Below are 16709 nucleotides of genomic sequence, written 5' to 3' on the forward strand. Positions count from 1 at the left end.
CTGATCAATTTTCTATAGGAAAACTTGATCAGTAACTGATCAATTTTCTATAGGAAAACTTGATCAGTAACTGATCAATTTTCTATAGGAAAACTTGATCAGTAACTGATCAATTTTCTATAGGAAAACTTGATCAGTAACTGATCAATTTTCTATAGGAAAACTTGATCAGTAACTGATCAATTTTCTATAGGAAAACTTGATCAGTAACTGATCAATTTTCTATAGGAAAACTTGATCAGTAACTGATCAATTTTCTATAGGAAAACTTGATCAGTAACTGATTAATTTTCTATAGGAAAACTTGATCAGTAACTGATCAATTTTCTATAGGAAAACTTGATCAGTAACTGATCAATTTTCTATAGGAAAACTTGATCAGTAACTGATCAATTTTCTATAGGAAAACTTGATCAGTAACTGATCAATTTTCTATAGGAAAACTTGATCAGTAACTGATCACTTTTCTATAGAAAAACTTGATCAGTAACTGATCAATTTTCTATAGAAAAACTTGATTAGTAACTGATCAATTTTCCATAGGAAAACTTGATCAGTAATTGATCAATTTTCTTTAGGAAAACTTGATCAGTAATTGATCAATTTTCTATAGGAAAACTTGATCAGTAATTGATCAATTTTCTATAGGAAAACTTGATCAGTAACTGATCAATTTTCTATAGGGAAACTTGATCAGTAATTGATCAGTTTTCTATAGGGAAACTTGATCAGTAATTGATCAGTTTTCTATAGGAAAACTTGATCAGTAACTGATCAATTTTCTATAGGAAAACTTGATCAGTAACTGATCAATTTTCTATAGGAAAACTTGATCAGTAACTGATCAATTTTCTATAGGAAAACTTGATCAGTAACTGATCAAATTTTCTATAGGAAAACTTGATCAGTAACTGATCAATTTTCTATAGGAAAACTTGATCAGTAACTGATCAATTTTCTATAGGAAAACTTGATCAGTAACTGATCAATTTTCTATAGGAAAACTTGATCAGTAACTGATCAATTTTCTATAGGAAAACTTGATCAGTAACTGATCAATTTTCTATAGGAAAACTTGATCAGTAACTGATCAATTTTCTATAGGAAAACTTGATCAGTAACTGATCAATTTTCTATAGGAAAACTTGATCAGTAACTGATCAATTTTCTATAGGAAAACTTGATCAGTAACTGATCAATTTTCTATAGGAAAACTTGATCAGTAACTGATCAATTTTCTATAGGAAAACTTGATCAGTAACTGATCAATTTTCTATAGGAAAACTTGATCAGTAACTGATCAATTTTCTATAAGAAAACTTGATCAGTAACTGATCAATTTTCTATAGGAAAACTTGATCAGTAACTGATTAATTTTCTATAGGAAAACTTGATCAGTAACTGATCAATTTTCTATAGGAAAACTTGATCAGTAACTGATCAATTTTCTATAGGAAAACTTGATCAGTAACTGATCAATTTTCTATAGGAAAACTTGATCAGTAACTGATCACTTTTCTATAGAAAAACTTGATCAGTAACTGATCAATTTTCTATAGAAAAACTTGATTAGTAACTGATCAATTTTCCATAGGAAAACTTGATCAGTAATTGATCAATTTTCTTTAGGAAAACTTGATCAGTAATTGATCAATTTTCTATAGGAAAACTTGATCAGTAATTGATCAATTTTCTATAGGAAAACTTGATCAGTAACTGATCAATTTTCTATAGGGAAACTTGATCAGTAATTGATCAGTTTTCTATAGGGAAACTTGATCAGTAATTGATCAGTTTTCTATAGGAAAACTTGATCAGTAACTGATCAATTTTCTATAGGAAAACTTGATCAGTAACTGATCAATTTTCTATAGGAAAACTTGATCAGTAACTGATCAATTTTCTATAGGAAAACTTGATCAGTAACTGATCAATTTTCTATAGGAAAACTTGATCAGTAACTGATCAATTTTCTATAGGAAAACTTGATCAGTAACTGATCAATTTTCTATAGGAAAACTTGATCAGTAACTGATCAATTTTCTATAGGAAAACTTGATCAGTAACTGATCAATTTTCTATAGGAAAACTTGATCAGTAACTGATCAATTTTCTATAGGAAAACTTGATCAGTAACTGATCAATTTTCTTTAGGAAAACTTGATCAGTAATTGATCAATTTTCTATAGGAAAACTTGATCAGTAATTGATCAATTTTCTATAGGAAAACTTGATCAGTAACTGATTAATTTTCTATAGGAAAACTTGATCAGTAACTGATCAATTTTCTATAGGAAAACTTGATCAGTAACTGATCAATTTTCTATAGGAAAACTTGATCAGTAACTGATCAATTTTCTATAGGAAAACTTGATCAGTAACTGATCAATTTTCTATAGGAAAACTTGATCAGTAACTGATCAATTTTCTATAGGAAAACTTGATCAGTAACTGATCAATTTTCTATAGAAAAACTTGATCAGTAACTGATCAATTTTCTATAGAAAAACTTGATTAGTAACTGATCAATTTTCCATAGGAAAACTTGATCAGTAATTGATCAATTTTCTTTAGGAAAACTTGATCAGTAATTGATCAATTTTCTATAGGAAAACTTGATCAGTAATTGATCAATTTTCTATAGGAAAACTTGATCAGTAACTGATCAATTTTCTATAGGGAAACTTGATCAGTAATTGATCAGTTTTCTATAGGAAAACTTGATCAGTAACTAATCAATTTTCTATAGGAAAACTTTATTAGTATAGGAAAACTTGATCAGTTTTCTATAGGAAAACTTGATCAGCTTTCTATAGGAAAACTTGATCAGTTTTCAATAGGAAAACTTGATCAGATACTGATAAGTTTTCTATAGGCAATCATGATCAATTACTGATCAGTTTTCTATAGGCAATCTTGATCAAGAACTAAACAGTTTTCTATAGGAAAATTCAATCAGATTGATTACATTCTGGCAACTTTACTATAGAAAATCTTGATAAAATTCTGGCGAAGTTTCAATAGACAATCATGATCTCCTAAAGGTCTTTGAAGTCCCCTAGTCATCGTTCCTATTGCTCTTCCGTTATCTTTATATTAATTTTGCAATTATTTATTTAATGAAAAGATAAATAAAAATGCACTTATAAAACACTCTTATTTTTTGTACTTATTAAAGTTATCATTACACAAACTAAGTTAAATAACTAACATAACTTCAGAAAGTGTATATTAGGGGTAAAACAAAATTTCGAACCAAGTTTTCCTATAGTAAAGTCAAGATCAGATCAAGCTATATTGTAGAAAAGTTGTCAAAGTATAATACAAATTTGTTATGCAAAGTTAATCAGTTATAGAAAGGTTGTCAAGAATTTGATCGAGACATTTGATACAAAAGTCTGATTTGTAAAAAAAAACTTTGATCAAATTATAGAATTTAAAAATAATTTTTAACCAAATTTCTAATAATTTTATTTTTTATCTTTTTTAATTTTTTAGAAAAACACGGATCGCAATTTAACCAATCAATTGGCGCAAATGCACTCATCATCTAAGAATCATGCCTCTAGTAATAACAAATATAACCGCTACTCTTGGGGTAGTGGTCATAGTTCGTCATCCCTGCACAGTAGTGCTGCCACTTTGGGCATTGGTTCGGGTAAAGATGATTTATGGGCTGCCATACAAACGAATTACAATTATATTATGGACACCAACCTCTTGGACACGTGCAAAGAGGCTAGATGTGAGATAGAGGGCGCTGTTAGTGTATTGGAAGATACGATGGATAAAAGTTTTAAGGTGAGTTAAGAAACGGATAAATGTGGGGAATATAATTTTGAGTGGTGGGGTTATAAAGTATTTTGTTAAAAGGTTGATGGCTGGACTCATATAATGTTAGGGTATGTGGCTTACTTAATGATGTTGAATTTTGGCCTGTGGGGAGATTGCTTATGTTTTGTGGTAGTTAGTGTCTGTATTAAATGTGAGGGGAATTTTTGTTTGGTTTGTGTCTTTGCTAATATGGTCTTTACAAAGTGCCTAGTGTAATTATTGTGTTGGGTTTTTTAAGGGGTGTATTTATATAATGGGATTTATTTTGGATTCTAAGTTAATTTTTTTTTCAATTTTTTCCATTGCCTACTTTTAGTTGCTGGACGATAATAATCGTAACGTGGGCTCTTGTGAAGATCCCAAAGAATTACGTAAATGGTTACGTGATATGGAAAACAAATTAGAAAATGCACCCTCCTTATCGGAAGCCACCATGTTGACATGTGCTGAATTAGAATCACATCTTAATGAACATACGGTAAGTACAATGTTTTCCTTTTTAAAATTAAAAAGTAAGGAAATTATAAAAAATGAAAGGGATTTAATAACTCATGATCAAATTTTGACAAGATCAGATTCTGACGACTTTTCTATAGGAAAACTTGATCAGATTCTAACAACTTTTCTATAGGAAAACTTGATCAGATTCTGACAACTTTTCTGTAGCAAAACTTGATCAGATTCAGACAACTATTCTATGGGAAGACATGATCCAATTCTGACAACTTTTCTATAGGAAAACTTTATCATATTCTAACAACTTTTCTATAGGAAAACTTGATGAGATTCTGACAACCTTTCTGTACGAAGACTTTTCCATAGGAAAACTTGATCTGATTCTGAACACTTTTCTATAGGAAAACTTTATCAGATTCTGACAACTTTTCTATAGAAAAACTTGATCAGATTCTGACAACTTTTCTATAGGAAAACTTTATCAGATTCAGATATTTCTATTGGATAAATCGGTCAGATTTTGACAACTTTTCTATAGGAAAACTTGATCAGATTCTGGCAAATTTTTATATAGGACAACTTGATTAGATTCAGAGAACTTTTCTATAGAAAAACTTAATCCGATTCTGATGTTTGTTCTATGAATCAGATTCTGAAAACTTTTCTATACAAAACTTGATCAGATTCTGACAACTTTTCTATGGGAAGACATGATCCAATTCTGACAACTTTTCTATAGGAAAACTTGATCATATTCTAACAACTTTTCTATAGGAAAACTTGATCAGATTACGTCAACTTTTCCTTAGGAAAACTTGGATCCGATTCTGACAACTTTTCTATAGGAAAACTTGTTCACATTCTAACAACTTTTCTACAGAAAAAAATTATCAGATTCTGACAACGTTTCTGTAAAAAAAACTTGATCAGATTATGACAACTTCTTTATAGGAAATCTACATAGACATCATTTCATTTTTATCTCTGTGATTCATTGCAAATTAAATTTAATGTGGAATTTTGAAGGTTAAACCACAATAATTCAAACAGCAAAACATCTAAAAGCTTCTTTTCAATATAAATTTTATTAATTGAATTTAGCTTCTAGTAATGTGAGAAAAATATATTTTTTTTTTACGAAAAGAAACTAAAAGCAAAAATTCTTGTATAGAAAATAAAATTTTTTCTCATTTTTTCATATATTAATAAATGAAAAATAATACTCAGCATTAATCAAATTATTAAGATTATAAATTTTTTTTATAAAGAGTTTCTTTATTTGTGGTATTTAGATTAAAAAAATCCGTTGCTGCTGTTTTCTTTCTTTTTCATTTAGTTTTTATTACAAATTTCTAATCTCGTGCGGCAAAAGGAAAAAAAAAAACAAACACAAAAGAACATAAAAGTTGCATTAACATTTCTGCCGCATATGTGCTGCTAAAGAGTTTTCATAGAAGTTTAGTAGCACAGTTAAGGTGAAAATGAAATTAAATAAAAGGCATTTGTTTGAGAAGAGAAAAAAAAATACCAAATCTAAAAGCTTTAATACAAAATATCTAGTACAATTTTTGCAATTCTTTTCATATTGTGAAAGAAAGAATGAAAATAACAACTGTTGCTCTTTATGGGAGGTAAAAGTTTAAAGTAAAATTTTGCAAAAACAAAAATTAACTTAAACAAAAGCTTTAGAAATTGTTTGCATGACTTTTAATTGGGTCGTATTAAAAATGTTATAAGAGAAAAGCTATATATATGGATATTATTCTTTTTCATAGAAATTTTGTGGGATTCTGAACAAGATCAGAAACTGATCAAGTTTTCCTAAAGAAAACTGATCAGAAACTGATCGAATTTTCCTAAAGAAAATTGATCAGAAACTGATCAAGTTATCTTATAGAACATTTATCAGAAACTGATCAAATTTTCATAAAGAAAAGTGATCAGAAACTGATCAAGTTATCCTATAGAAAAATGCTCAGAAAATGACCAAGTTATCCTATAGAAAACTGCGCATAAACTGATCAAGCTTTCCTATAGAAAACTGATCAGAAACTGATAAAGTTTCCTAAAGAAAAGTGATCAGAAACTGATGAAGTTTTCCTAAAGAAAAGTGATCTAAAACTGATCAAGTTTTCCTAAAGAACAGTAATCAGAAACTGATCAAGATATCCGATAGGAAACACATCAGAAACTGATCAAGTTTTCCTATAGAAAACTGATCAGAAACAAATCAAGTTTTCTTAAAGAAAACTGATTAGAAACAGATGAAGTTTTTCTAAAGAAAAGTGATCAAGTATTCCTATAGAAAACTGATTAAGTTTTCCCATAGAAAACTGATCTAGTTTTCCTATGGAAAACTGATCAAGTTTTCCTATAGAAAACTGATCAAGTTTTCCTATAGAAAACTGATCAAGTTTTCATATAGAGAACTGATCAAGTTTTCCTATAGAAAACTGATCAAGTTTTCCTATAGAAAACTGATTAAGTTTTCTTATTAAAAACTGATCAAGTTTTTTATAGAAAACTGATCAGAAACGGATAAAAATTTCTTATAGAAAAGTTGATTAGAAACTGATCAAGCTTTTTTTATAGAAAAGTTGATCAAGTTTTTCTTAGAGAAAAGTTGATCAGAAACTGATCATGTTTTTATTTTAGAAAAATTTCTTATGGAAATGTTGATCCGCAACTGATCAAGTTTTTCTTATAGGGAAGTGATGAAGTTTTTAATCAGATTTTGATCCGAAACTGATGAAGTTTTTGATCAAATTCTGATCAAGTTTTTCTTGTAGATTTTCTTCTAGAAAGTGATCAATATTCTGATCAATACTTTTCTATAGAAAATTTAATAAGAATCTGATAAGGTTTTCTTTTGAAAGTGATCAGTATCTGATCATGTTATCTTATAGAAATATTTCATCAAGTTTTGTTATAGAATTTGATCAGTATCTTATTCATTACAATCTGTTGAAGTTCTCTTATGGAAAACTAATTGGAATCTGCTTAAGTTTTCCTATAACATAATTGTCCGACTGTGATCATGCCGAACCTGTTGATTCAATTTACGAAAATTTTACGTTTTTTTTTTTTGCAAATTTCCTTAAACAAAATTTTGGTGTTTCGATAAGATCAACATGTAGTTTTTTTTTTGCTGTTTGTCTCCCGATCTTCTAATCCAGATATTGTCAATTTCCACTTGATTTCTTTTTTGTCCACCACCAACCAACCACCATCATCAGTAAGTGAAAGGTCTTTAACACAATAAAACAGGCAGCCTGGATGGCTGCTAAAGAAAAACACATTTTATCAGTACCGTTATAGTTTAATATAATACTTTTTTCCCCCCATTTGTTGACTTTTTTCAAATTGTTTACAGTGTCATATTTAAACATTACAAAATATATTTATCTATTTTTGAGCTGGTGACCATTTTTGGTTAAACAAGGATGTATAATAAAAAGGCTGGAAAAAAAAAGCCAATAGTAGAAGAAAAATACTATCAAAAAACAACAAAGAAGACCAAGTTAGCGTACGATGACAAAAAAAAAAAACTAAAACACAAATACATTTTAGCAAGTGTTTCTGTTTTAGTTTAAGTAGTTGGGGGTATTGTCTTTTTATGAAAATCAAAACAACATAAAATATTCAATATTAGAAATCCATAAAAAACAGAATTTAAAAAGTGAAGGTGGATTTTGTTTTTCAATACACTTTTTGGCAGTTACAATTTAGTGATCATTTCATTTTTCTTCACTCTGCTCTGTTTATTTGTTACCAAGAAAATCTACTAAAATTTAAAGAAACAAAAAACCGTTACTTTAGCAAAGTAAATGACAAAAAAGTTTTGGGGGAAAAAAATCTATAACAATATTACAAGCTTATTGAAACTATTGTAGAGCAATTTTAAAAGCTTTTTTTTATTTGTTTTGTTGGATTACAACGTTTTTACTGTTTTCATTCATTTATTGTTGCATTTGTTGTTTCTATGAACGTTTTTTTTGAGTGTGTTTTTTGTAACCATTGTTGTAAAATTTTGAACTAAAGCACGAGCCAAATTATAATAAAAAATTTAAACTGAACTGCCACTTGACTTTGTTAAGGTTTTTTCTTTTCATTTTAAGTTGGTTTTTGAGTAACCACCACCACCACCACCACCATCAACCAACTAACCACCTCGACCATTAAGCCATTATTACATGATGTTATGTCTTTTACATTGTTGTTGTTATTATTGCTGTTGGTTTTCTTGTTAGATCGTAGACTTCTTTTGTTATGTTGTTCCTCTATAAGCCATAATTTAACTGCTCTGCATAAATACATTAGGGAAGTTTTTAAACTTAAACTGTTTATAGTTTTTCTTTTGCCCAGTAAAAAAAAATATGCAGCTTTTTAGTCTCGTTAATAGAAAATTGTATTTTTAAGTGGGTGGTTTGGTAAGTGATTTAAAGCTCTTACCTTAGCAGCTTCCAATTAAGTTTTCTTAAAGAAAAGTTTTCAAACCTGAATAAATTCGCCACACTCTAGACAAGCTTTCTCATATAAAGCTTTCGCTGTGTGATCATATTTTCTTATAGAAAAGCTCTCCAATTCGATCAAGCTTTCTTACAGAAAATTTTGATCACAATCTGATGAAGTTTTCTCATGTTTTCTTATAGAAAAATTGATTACAATGTGATCAAGTTTTTTATATAGAGAAAGTTGATCAGAATCTGATCAAGTTTTCTTATAGAAAAAAGTTGATGAGAATCTGATCACGGTTTCTTATAGAAAACAGTTGATCAGAATCTAATCAAGTTTTCTTATAGAACACTTTGATCAGAATCTGATCAAGTTTTCTTATAGAACACTTTGATCAAAATCTGAACACGTTTTCTTTGATCAAAATCTGATCACGTTTTCATACTTCATCAAATACTAAACAGTTGATCACAATCTGATTAAGTTTTCTTATAGAAAAAAGTTGATCACAATCTGATCAAGTTTTCTTATAGAACACATTGATCAGAATCTGATCAAGTTTTCTGATAGAACACTTTGATTAGAAACTGATCAAGTTTTCTTATAGAGAAAGTTGATCAGAATCTGCTCAAGTTTTCTTATAGAAAACAGTTGATGAGAATCAGATCACGGTTTCTTATAGAAATCAGAATCTATTCAAGTTTTCGTAAAGATAACAGTTGATCTTTCTTATATAGAAAACAGTTGATGAGAATCTGATCAAGTTTTCTTATAGAAAAAGTTGATCAGAATCTGATCAAGTTTTCTTATTGCAAAAGTTGACCAGCAGCTGATCAAGTTTTCTTATGGAAAAAGTTGACTAGCAGCTGATTAAGTTTTCTTATAGAAAAAGTTGATCAACAGCTGATCAAGTTTTCTTATAGAGCACTTTGATCAGTATCTGACCAAGGTTTCTTATAGAGCTCTTTGATCAGTATCAGATCACGTTTTCTTATAGAACACTTTGATCAGAACCTGATCAAGTTTTCTTATGGTCACTTTGATCAGAACCTGATCAAGTTTTCTTATGGTCACTTTGATCAGAACCTGATCAAGTTTTCTTATGGTCACTTTGATCAGAACCTGATCAAGTTTTCTTATCGAGAAAGTTGATCAGAATCTGATCAATTTCTCTTATAGAGCACTTTGATCAATATCTGATCAAGTTTTCTTATAGAGCTCTTTGATCAGAATCTCATCACGTTTTCTTATAGAACAATTTGATCAGAACCTGATCACGTTTTCTTTTGATCAAGTTTTCTTATAGAACACTTTGATTAGAATCTGATCAATTTTTCATATAGAATTCTTTGATCAGTATCTGATCAAGTTTTCTTATAGAGCACTTTGATCACAATCTAATCAGAATCAGATCAAATTTTCTTATAGAACACTTTGATCAGAATCTGATCAATTTTTCTTATAGAACACTTTGATCAGAATCTGATCAAGTTATATTATAGAACACTGTGATCAGAATCTGTTCAAGTTTTATTATAGAACACTTTGATCAGAATCAGATCACGTTTTCTTATAGAAAACTTTGATCAGAATCTGATCAAGTTTTCTTATAGAAAACAGTTGATAAGAATTTGATCAAATTTTCTTATAGAAAACAGTTGATCAGAATCTGATCAAGTTTTCTTATAGGAAAAGTTGATCACACTCTGATCAAATTTTCTGATCAAGTTTTTCGAAAAATTCGATCAGAATCCGATCAAGTTTTCTTATAGAAAAAGAGGAACAGAATCTGATCAAGTTTTCTTATATGAAAACTCGGAGCAAGTTTGAGAAACTTTTACTTTTACCCTCGTAACTGCATATGCTTTAATATAGCATTCATAGACATATTTAACTCTGCCTTTTTAAAGATCTTTATTTAAACAAAAAAAAAAATAAATTTCTTTATGATTTTTTGGTTTTCTTCAAAAATCTTTCTTTTCTTACGATTATTTTTAAAAAATATATAATAAATATTTTTTTCTTATGGAAAACAATTGTTAAATGCATTCAAGCATAAATAATTAGCTTGTTTTTACTAAACCTCAAAAAAACCACATAATTTCCCTAAAACTAACGAAATATTTTAACAACTGTCGCAAATCGTTTAAAAGGTTGTAAAAATTAAAACGTTTAGAGAAATACAAAAATAATTTGAAATTTATTTATTATTTATATTAAAAAAAACTCACTTAATTTTAAATTCATCAAGTGTGAAATAGAGTTAAAGAAAAGGGAAAGAAAATTTGTTTTACTTTTTGATTTTTAATTTTGAGAAACTTTTTCTTTTTTTGAATTATTTTCTTTAAAACAGCAGAATTATTTCTACTTCCCACTAATTCGTTTGACATGAATTACAATGTTGAATTTCTTTTGTTATTTAGTTTTCAAAAGTTAAATTTTCTTTTGTTAAATTATTAAAACGTGTGACTAGTAGTAGTGACATGAAGATGTAGAATATGACTACTTTATGTACATATAGTTATTATTAATACAGTTTTTGACCTAAAAAATCAGCAAGTAAGAAAGTTAGTTTTCAGCAAAAAAAAAGTGTATGCTAAGTTTTATGAACCATGTAGAAACAAATACTGGGGACTTTTGGTACGTGAGGTCTTGAAAAAGTTCATTTTCAACTTTTAAAATTCCAATACAAATTTTAATTCGTAGATAATATAAAAGAAACTTGGCAGCTTTATTTATAAAAAATGTTATGAAAACTTTTTTAAAAAAGCTTTTTATGAACACTTTTATAAAAAGCTTTTTATGATCTTTATATGAAATCCTTTCTAAAGCTTTTTCTGAAAGCTTTTTATTAAATGTTTTTTTTTTTTTTTTTAATTTTTGTTTAAGAATTCTTTTTGAGAAGAATCTGATCAAGTTTTCTTATAGAAAAAGTTTATCAGAATCTAATAAAGTTTTCTTATGGAAAATGTAGATCACAATCTGATCAAGTTTTCTTAGAGAAAAAGTTGATCAGACTCTGATCAAGAAAACTTGAACTTGAACTTAGAAAAAAGTTTTATCAGAATCTGATCAAGTTTTCTTATAGAAAATGTTGATCAGAATCTGATCAAGTTTTCTTATAGAAAATGTTGATCAGAATCTGATCAAGTTTTCTTGTAGAAAATGTTGATCAGAATCTGATCAAGTTTTCTTGTAGAAAATGTTGATCAGAATCTGATCAAGTTTTCTTTTAGAAAATGTTGATCAGAATCTGATCAAGTTTTCTTTTAGAAAATGTTGATCAGAATCTGATCAAGTTTGCTTTTAGAAAATGTTGATCAGAATCTGATCAAGTTTTCTTTTAGAAAATGTTGATCAGAATCTGATCAAGTGTTCTTTTAGAAAATGTTGATCAGAATCTGATCAAGTTTTCTTTTAGAAAATGTTGATCAGAATCTGATCAAGTTTTCTTTTAGAAAAAAGTTTTATCAGAATCTTATCAAGTTTTCTTTTAGAAAAAAGTTTTATCAGAATCTGATCAAGTTTTCTTATAGAAAATGTAGATCACAATCTGTTCAAGTTTTCCTATAGAAAATGTTGATCTGTTATAGTTCTGTTCTAGTTCAGTTCTAGTTCTGTTCTAGTTCTGTTCTAGTTCTGTTCTAGTCCTGTTCTAGTTCTGTTCTAGTTCTGTTCTAGTTCTGTTCTAGTTCTGTTCTAGTTCTGTTCTAGTTCTGTTCTAGTTCTGTTCTAGTTCTTTTCTAGTTCTGTTCTAGTTCTGTTCCAGTTCTGTTCTAGTTCTGTTCTAGTTCTGTTCTAGTTCTGTTCTAGTTCTGTTCTAGTTCTGTTCTAGTTCTGTTCTGTTCTGTTCTAGTTCTGTTCTGTTCTGTTCTGTTCTGTTCTGTTCTGTTCTGTTCTGTTCTGTTCTAGTTCTGTTCTAGTTCTGTTCTAGTTCTGTTCTAGTTCTGTTCTAGTTCTGTTCTAGTTCTGTTCTAGTTCTGTTCTAGTTCTGTTCTAGTTCTGTTCTAGTTCTGTTCTAGTTCTGTTCTAGTTCTGTTCTAGTTCTGTTCTAGTTCTGTTCTAGTTCTGTTCTAGTTCTGTTCTGTTCTGCTCTGTTCTAGTTCTGTTCTTTTTCAGATCAAGTTTTCTTATAGAAAATGTTGATCACATTCTGATCAAGTTTTCTTTTAGAAAACTTGTCTCTTAGAAAATCTTACATCCTCTGAAAAAGCTTTCTTATAAAAAAAGCTTTTAATTCCTTTTGTAATATCAATTCCATAGTGGGTGCACAAAGTGAACTTTATTAACTAAATGTAAATAATAAAAATCTTCACGTTTACTATATAAATTATCGCTTTAATAGCAGCCAATGATTAAGAACCCATCATCGCATAAAAAAAGCCTTAAGGAATAATTTATTCCAAATAAAACCTACTTTTTTATAGCGCTTTCCTCACAAACAAAATTTATAATAAAAATAAAGGAGAAATTCTATACTAAAGTAAAGAAATCTCTATAAAAACGTTAAAAAGTCATAAACACCTTTTTGTAATAAGTTGAAAGAAAATTCACATTTAGCCTAAACATAAACCACATGACAACAAAATTAAGGTTGATATTTTTTTTTTTGGGATTTTTATATTTTTTATATTAACATGTGTTTATATGTTTAAATTATTCCTTAAAGAAAACTTTTACTTGATGCCTTTGCGGGATTATGATGATGATGATGAGGAGGTTTGTTATGTTGTGCTTGCCAAAGAATAAATGTTTATCACCATCTATCTCTAATAAGGAATATGTGAATGTGAGAATGAGCCTCTGTGTGGAGGAGGACACTTTTCATAATGTATGATAGTTTAAATGCTTACTAAACTTTTATAATTGTTCTTTTGATAAAAAGCACGTATGGAAAAAAGTACTGAACAAAAAAAAAAAAAAAATAGAAATTGAAGTGCAGTCTAAGAAACTGTTTTTATGCTATCTTTTTTTCTACATATTCATTCATATAAGTTGCAACAAAAGCCCGCCACATTTGCCACAAACAATAACCATATTATGTAGAGAGTAACTACTCAACCACACAGCGATTTATTAACCAAATTGTGTGGGTGGTTCTTCTTTTTTTTCTTCTTCTTCTGTTGTTCATTCATTCTTTTGTACAGTGTTAATGCCTTCTGATTTTCATATAATAAATTTACAGATTTTTATTCATGAATTTAGCACAATTTAGAAAAGATAGAGAAAAAAAGTATCCGTAAAGAAAAGTAAAGACTTAAAGAAAACAGAAAACCTTATGAATTAAGTTTTAAATTTATACAATAAAGTATTTTAAAGGCTTTTTTCTTTAAAAGCACTAAAAGAAAAACATTTTTTTTTTTTTTGCGAAAAATATATTTTTATAGCAAAATCGAATTTTTTATGAAAAATCGGTTTTATTAGTGAAAAATCGTAATTTTAAGTGAAAAATTAGATTTTTAGTGAAAAATCGGATTTTTAATAAAAATTCGTATTTTTAGTAAAAATTCGTATTTTTAGTGAAAAATCGGATTTTTAATAAAAATTCGTATTTTTAGTAAAAATTCGTATTTTTAGTAAAAATTCATATTTTTTTAAAAATTCGTATTTTTAGTAAAAATTCATATTTTTAGTAAAAATTCGTATTCTAATCAACTTTTTCTAAAAGAAAACTTGATCAGATTCTGATCAATTTTTTCTATAAGAAAACTTGACCAAGATTCTGATCAACTTTTTATATAAGAAACTTGATCAGTTCTGATCAACTTTTTTTCTATAACAATACTTGATCAGATTATGATCAACTTTTTCTGTAAGAAAACTTAATCAGATTCTGATCAAACTTTTCTATAAGAAAACATGATCAGATTATTATAAAATTTTTCTATAAGAAAACTTGATCAGATTTGGATTAACTTTTCTATTAGAAAACTTGATCAGCTTTTTATCAACTTTTTTCTATAAGAAAACTATATCAGATTTCGATAATCTCTTTTCTATAAGGAAACATGATTAGATCCTGATAAACTCTTTTCTGTAAGAAAACACGATCAGATCCTGATTAACATTTTCTATCAGAAAACTTGATCAGATTCTGATCAGCTTATCTACAAGAAACCTTGATTATGTTCTGAACAGCTTTTCTTCTTCTATAAGAAAACATAATTAGATTCTCATCAACTTTTTCTATAAGAAAACATGATTAGATTCTGATCAACTCTTTTCTATAAGAAAACATGATCAGATTTGGATCAACTTTTTGTATAAACTTGATCAGATCTGATCAACTATTTTCTATAAGAAAACTTGATCAGATTCTGATCTACTGTTTTCTCTAAGAAAACTTGATTAGATTCTGATCAAATTCTTTCTATAAGAAAACTTGATCAGATTCTGATCAATTGTTTTCTATAAGAAATCTTGATCAGATTCTGATCAGTTGTTTTCTATAAGGAAACTTGATCAGATTCTGATCAATTGTTTTCTATAAGAAAACTTGATCAGATTCTGATCAATTGTTTTCTATAAGAAAACTTAATCAGATTTGGATCAACTTTTTGTATAAGAAAACTTGATCAAATCTGATCAACTTTTTTATAAGAAAACTTGATCAGATCTGATCAACTTTTTGTATAAGAGAACTTGATCAGATCTGATCAACCTTTTCTATAAGAAGAACACTTGATCAGATTCATTCATTTAATTCGACTTTTCTCTCCGATAATTTCTTCAAGTGTGTCCAATTTTATGAAAGTGGAAATATATCATTCAGCTCATTTTCACCTACAGTTTTTTTTTGTTATAACAATAATAATTGTCTTCTATTTCTCATGTACAGAGTGTGTAGTGAGTTCTTTTAGGAGATTTTCTACTAAATAGAAAACCAAATGATTTTGGCAATGATTTGTTACTTTTTATACTGAACTTGGCAAATCGCTTTTATTATAAACCACCATTAAAAAGGCGTACATATAAGAAAACGATTATTCTAAAGTGATATGAAATAAAATATATAAATATATTAAAAAACTCATATTAACGAGGAATAGATTAAATATGGCATAAATCAAGAAAAGCTTTAAAGTTTCAGAAGATGAAATTATAAAGATAAAATAGAAAAGAATAAACCGTTAGGTGATTAAAAATTATATTTATAAAAGGAAATTGACAAATATACCAAATACCTAAAATGATTTTTTTTAATTATTAATTAAATTGTTAACAATTTTTAAGGTATTTTTGCTAATAAACAGCTTTGGTCATAAAATTTTTTAAAAAAATGCACTTAATCTTTTTAGCAAATAATTGCATATCGAAACGTAACATTTATTATTAAGGATTTTGATTATCCACACTCTCCTTTATGGAAATGCCATTAATAACAAAACCGAAAAAAAACTTTACTTTCTTTAAAAAAAAAAAAAAAACTTTCATGATTTATCGCTTAATATTTTCTTTACTATTAACTCTCTGCTATTAAATATTAACAATAAATTATTATGATTTTGTTAATAAAAACATTTGTGTAACAACTTATTAAGCAAATTTACATGCGCTGTCTTAAAAAATCACAATCTTTACAAAATATTTCAACACTTTTGCAGTTTATAAACTATAATTTTCTCTAAAAGTTTTTATTACCTATTTTTTATGTTTTCTGAAATTAATCTTAAATATAAATATTTCATTTCAACACATTATGACGAGAAATAAAGCGCAAAAAAATGCTTAAATATTTTATAAAACAATAAATTGATGTATCAATAGAGGAACGCCTCTTGAAAAAATGTTGTGAATGTTGGAATTTTTCCCCTTTTCCAAATATTACAATGAATAAAAAAGGAAACAACAAGTGAACAATTGTAATATAGTGTTTTTTTTTTTTGATTTGTGGGAAATTTTAAACAGTAAAAACTTGGAAAAGGGATCACTGATATTATTGAGATTAATCGAGAGAATAACAT

At 27.7% G+C, this 16709-nt stretch overlaps 1 protein-coding gene across 1 annotated transcript in view; it reads left to right on the forward strand.

Moving 5' to 3' along the window:
- Nucleotides 1-3490: 3490 nt before the first annotated feature.
- Nucleotides 3491-16709, forward strand: part of LOC119613005 — a 46795-nt gene continuing 33576 nt past the window's right edge. The window contains exons 1-2 of the mRNA XM_037968928.1: nt 3491-3801; nt 4151-4312. Coding sequence (XP_037824856.1) covers nt 3538-3801; nt 4151-4312 — 426 coding nt within the window. The 5' untranslated portion in view covers nt 3491-3537. The remainder of the gene's footprint in view (nt 3802-4150; nt 4313-16709) is intronic.

The sequence above is a fragment of the Lucilia sericata genome, unplaced genomic scaffold (assembly GCF_015586225.1).
Source record: "Lucilia sericata isolate MDLA Ls3-8-SP2 unplaced genomic scaffold, ASM1558622v1 Contig001913F_arrow, whole genome shotgun sequence".
Classification (NCBI taxonomy): Eukaryota; Metazoa; Arthropoda; class Insecta; order Diptera; family Calliphoridae; genus Lucilia; species Lucilia sericata.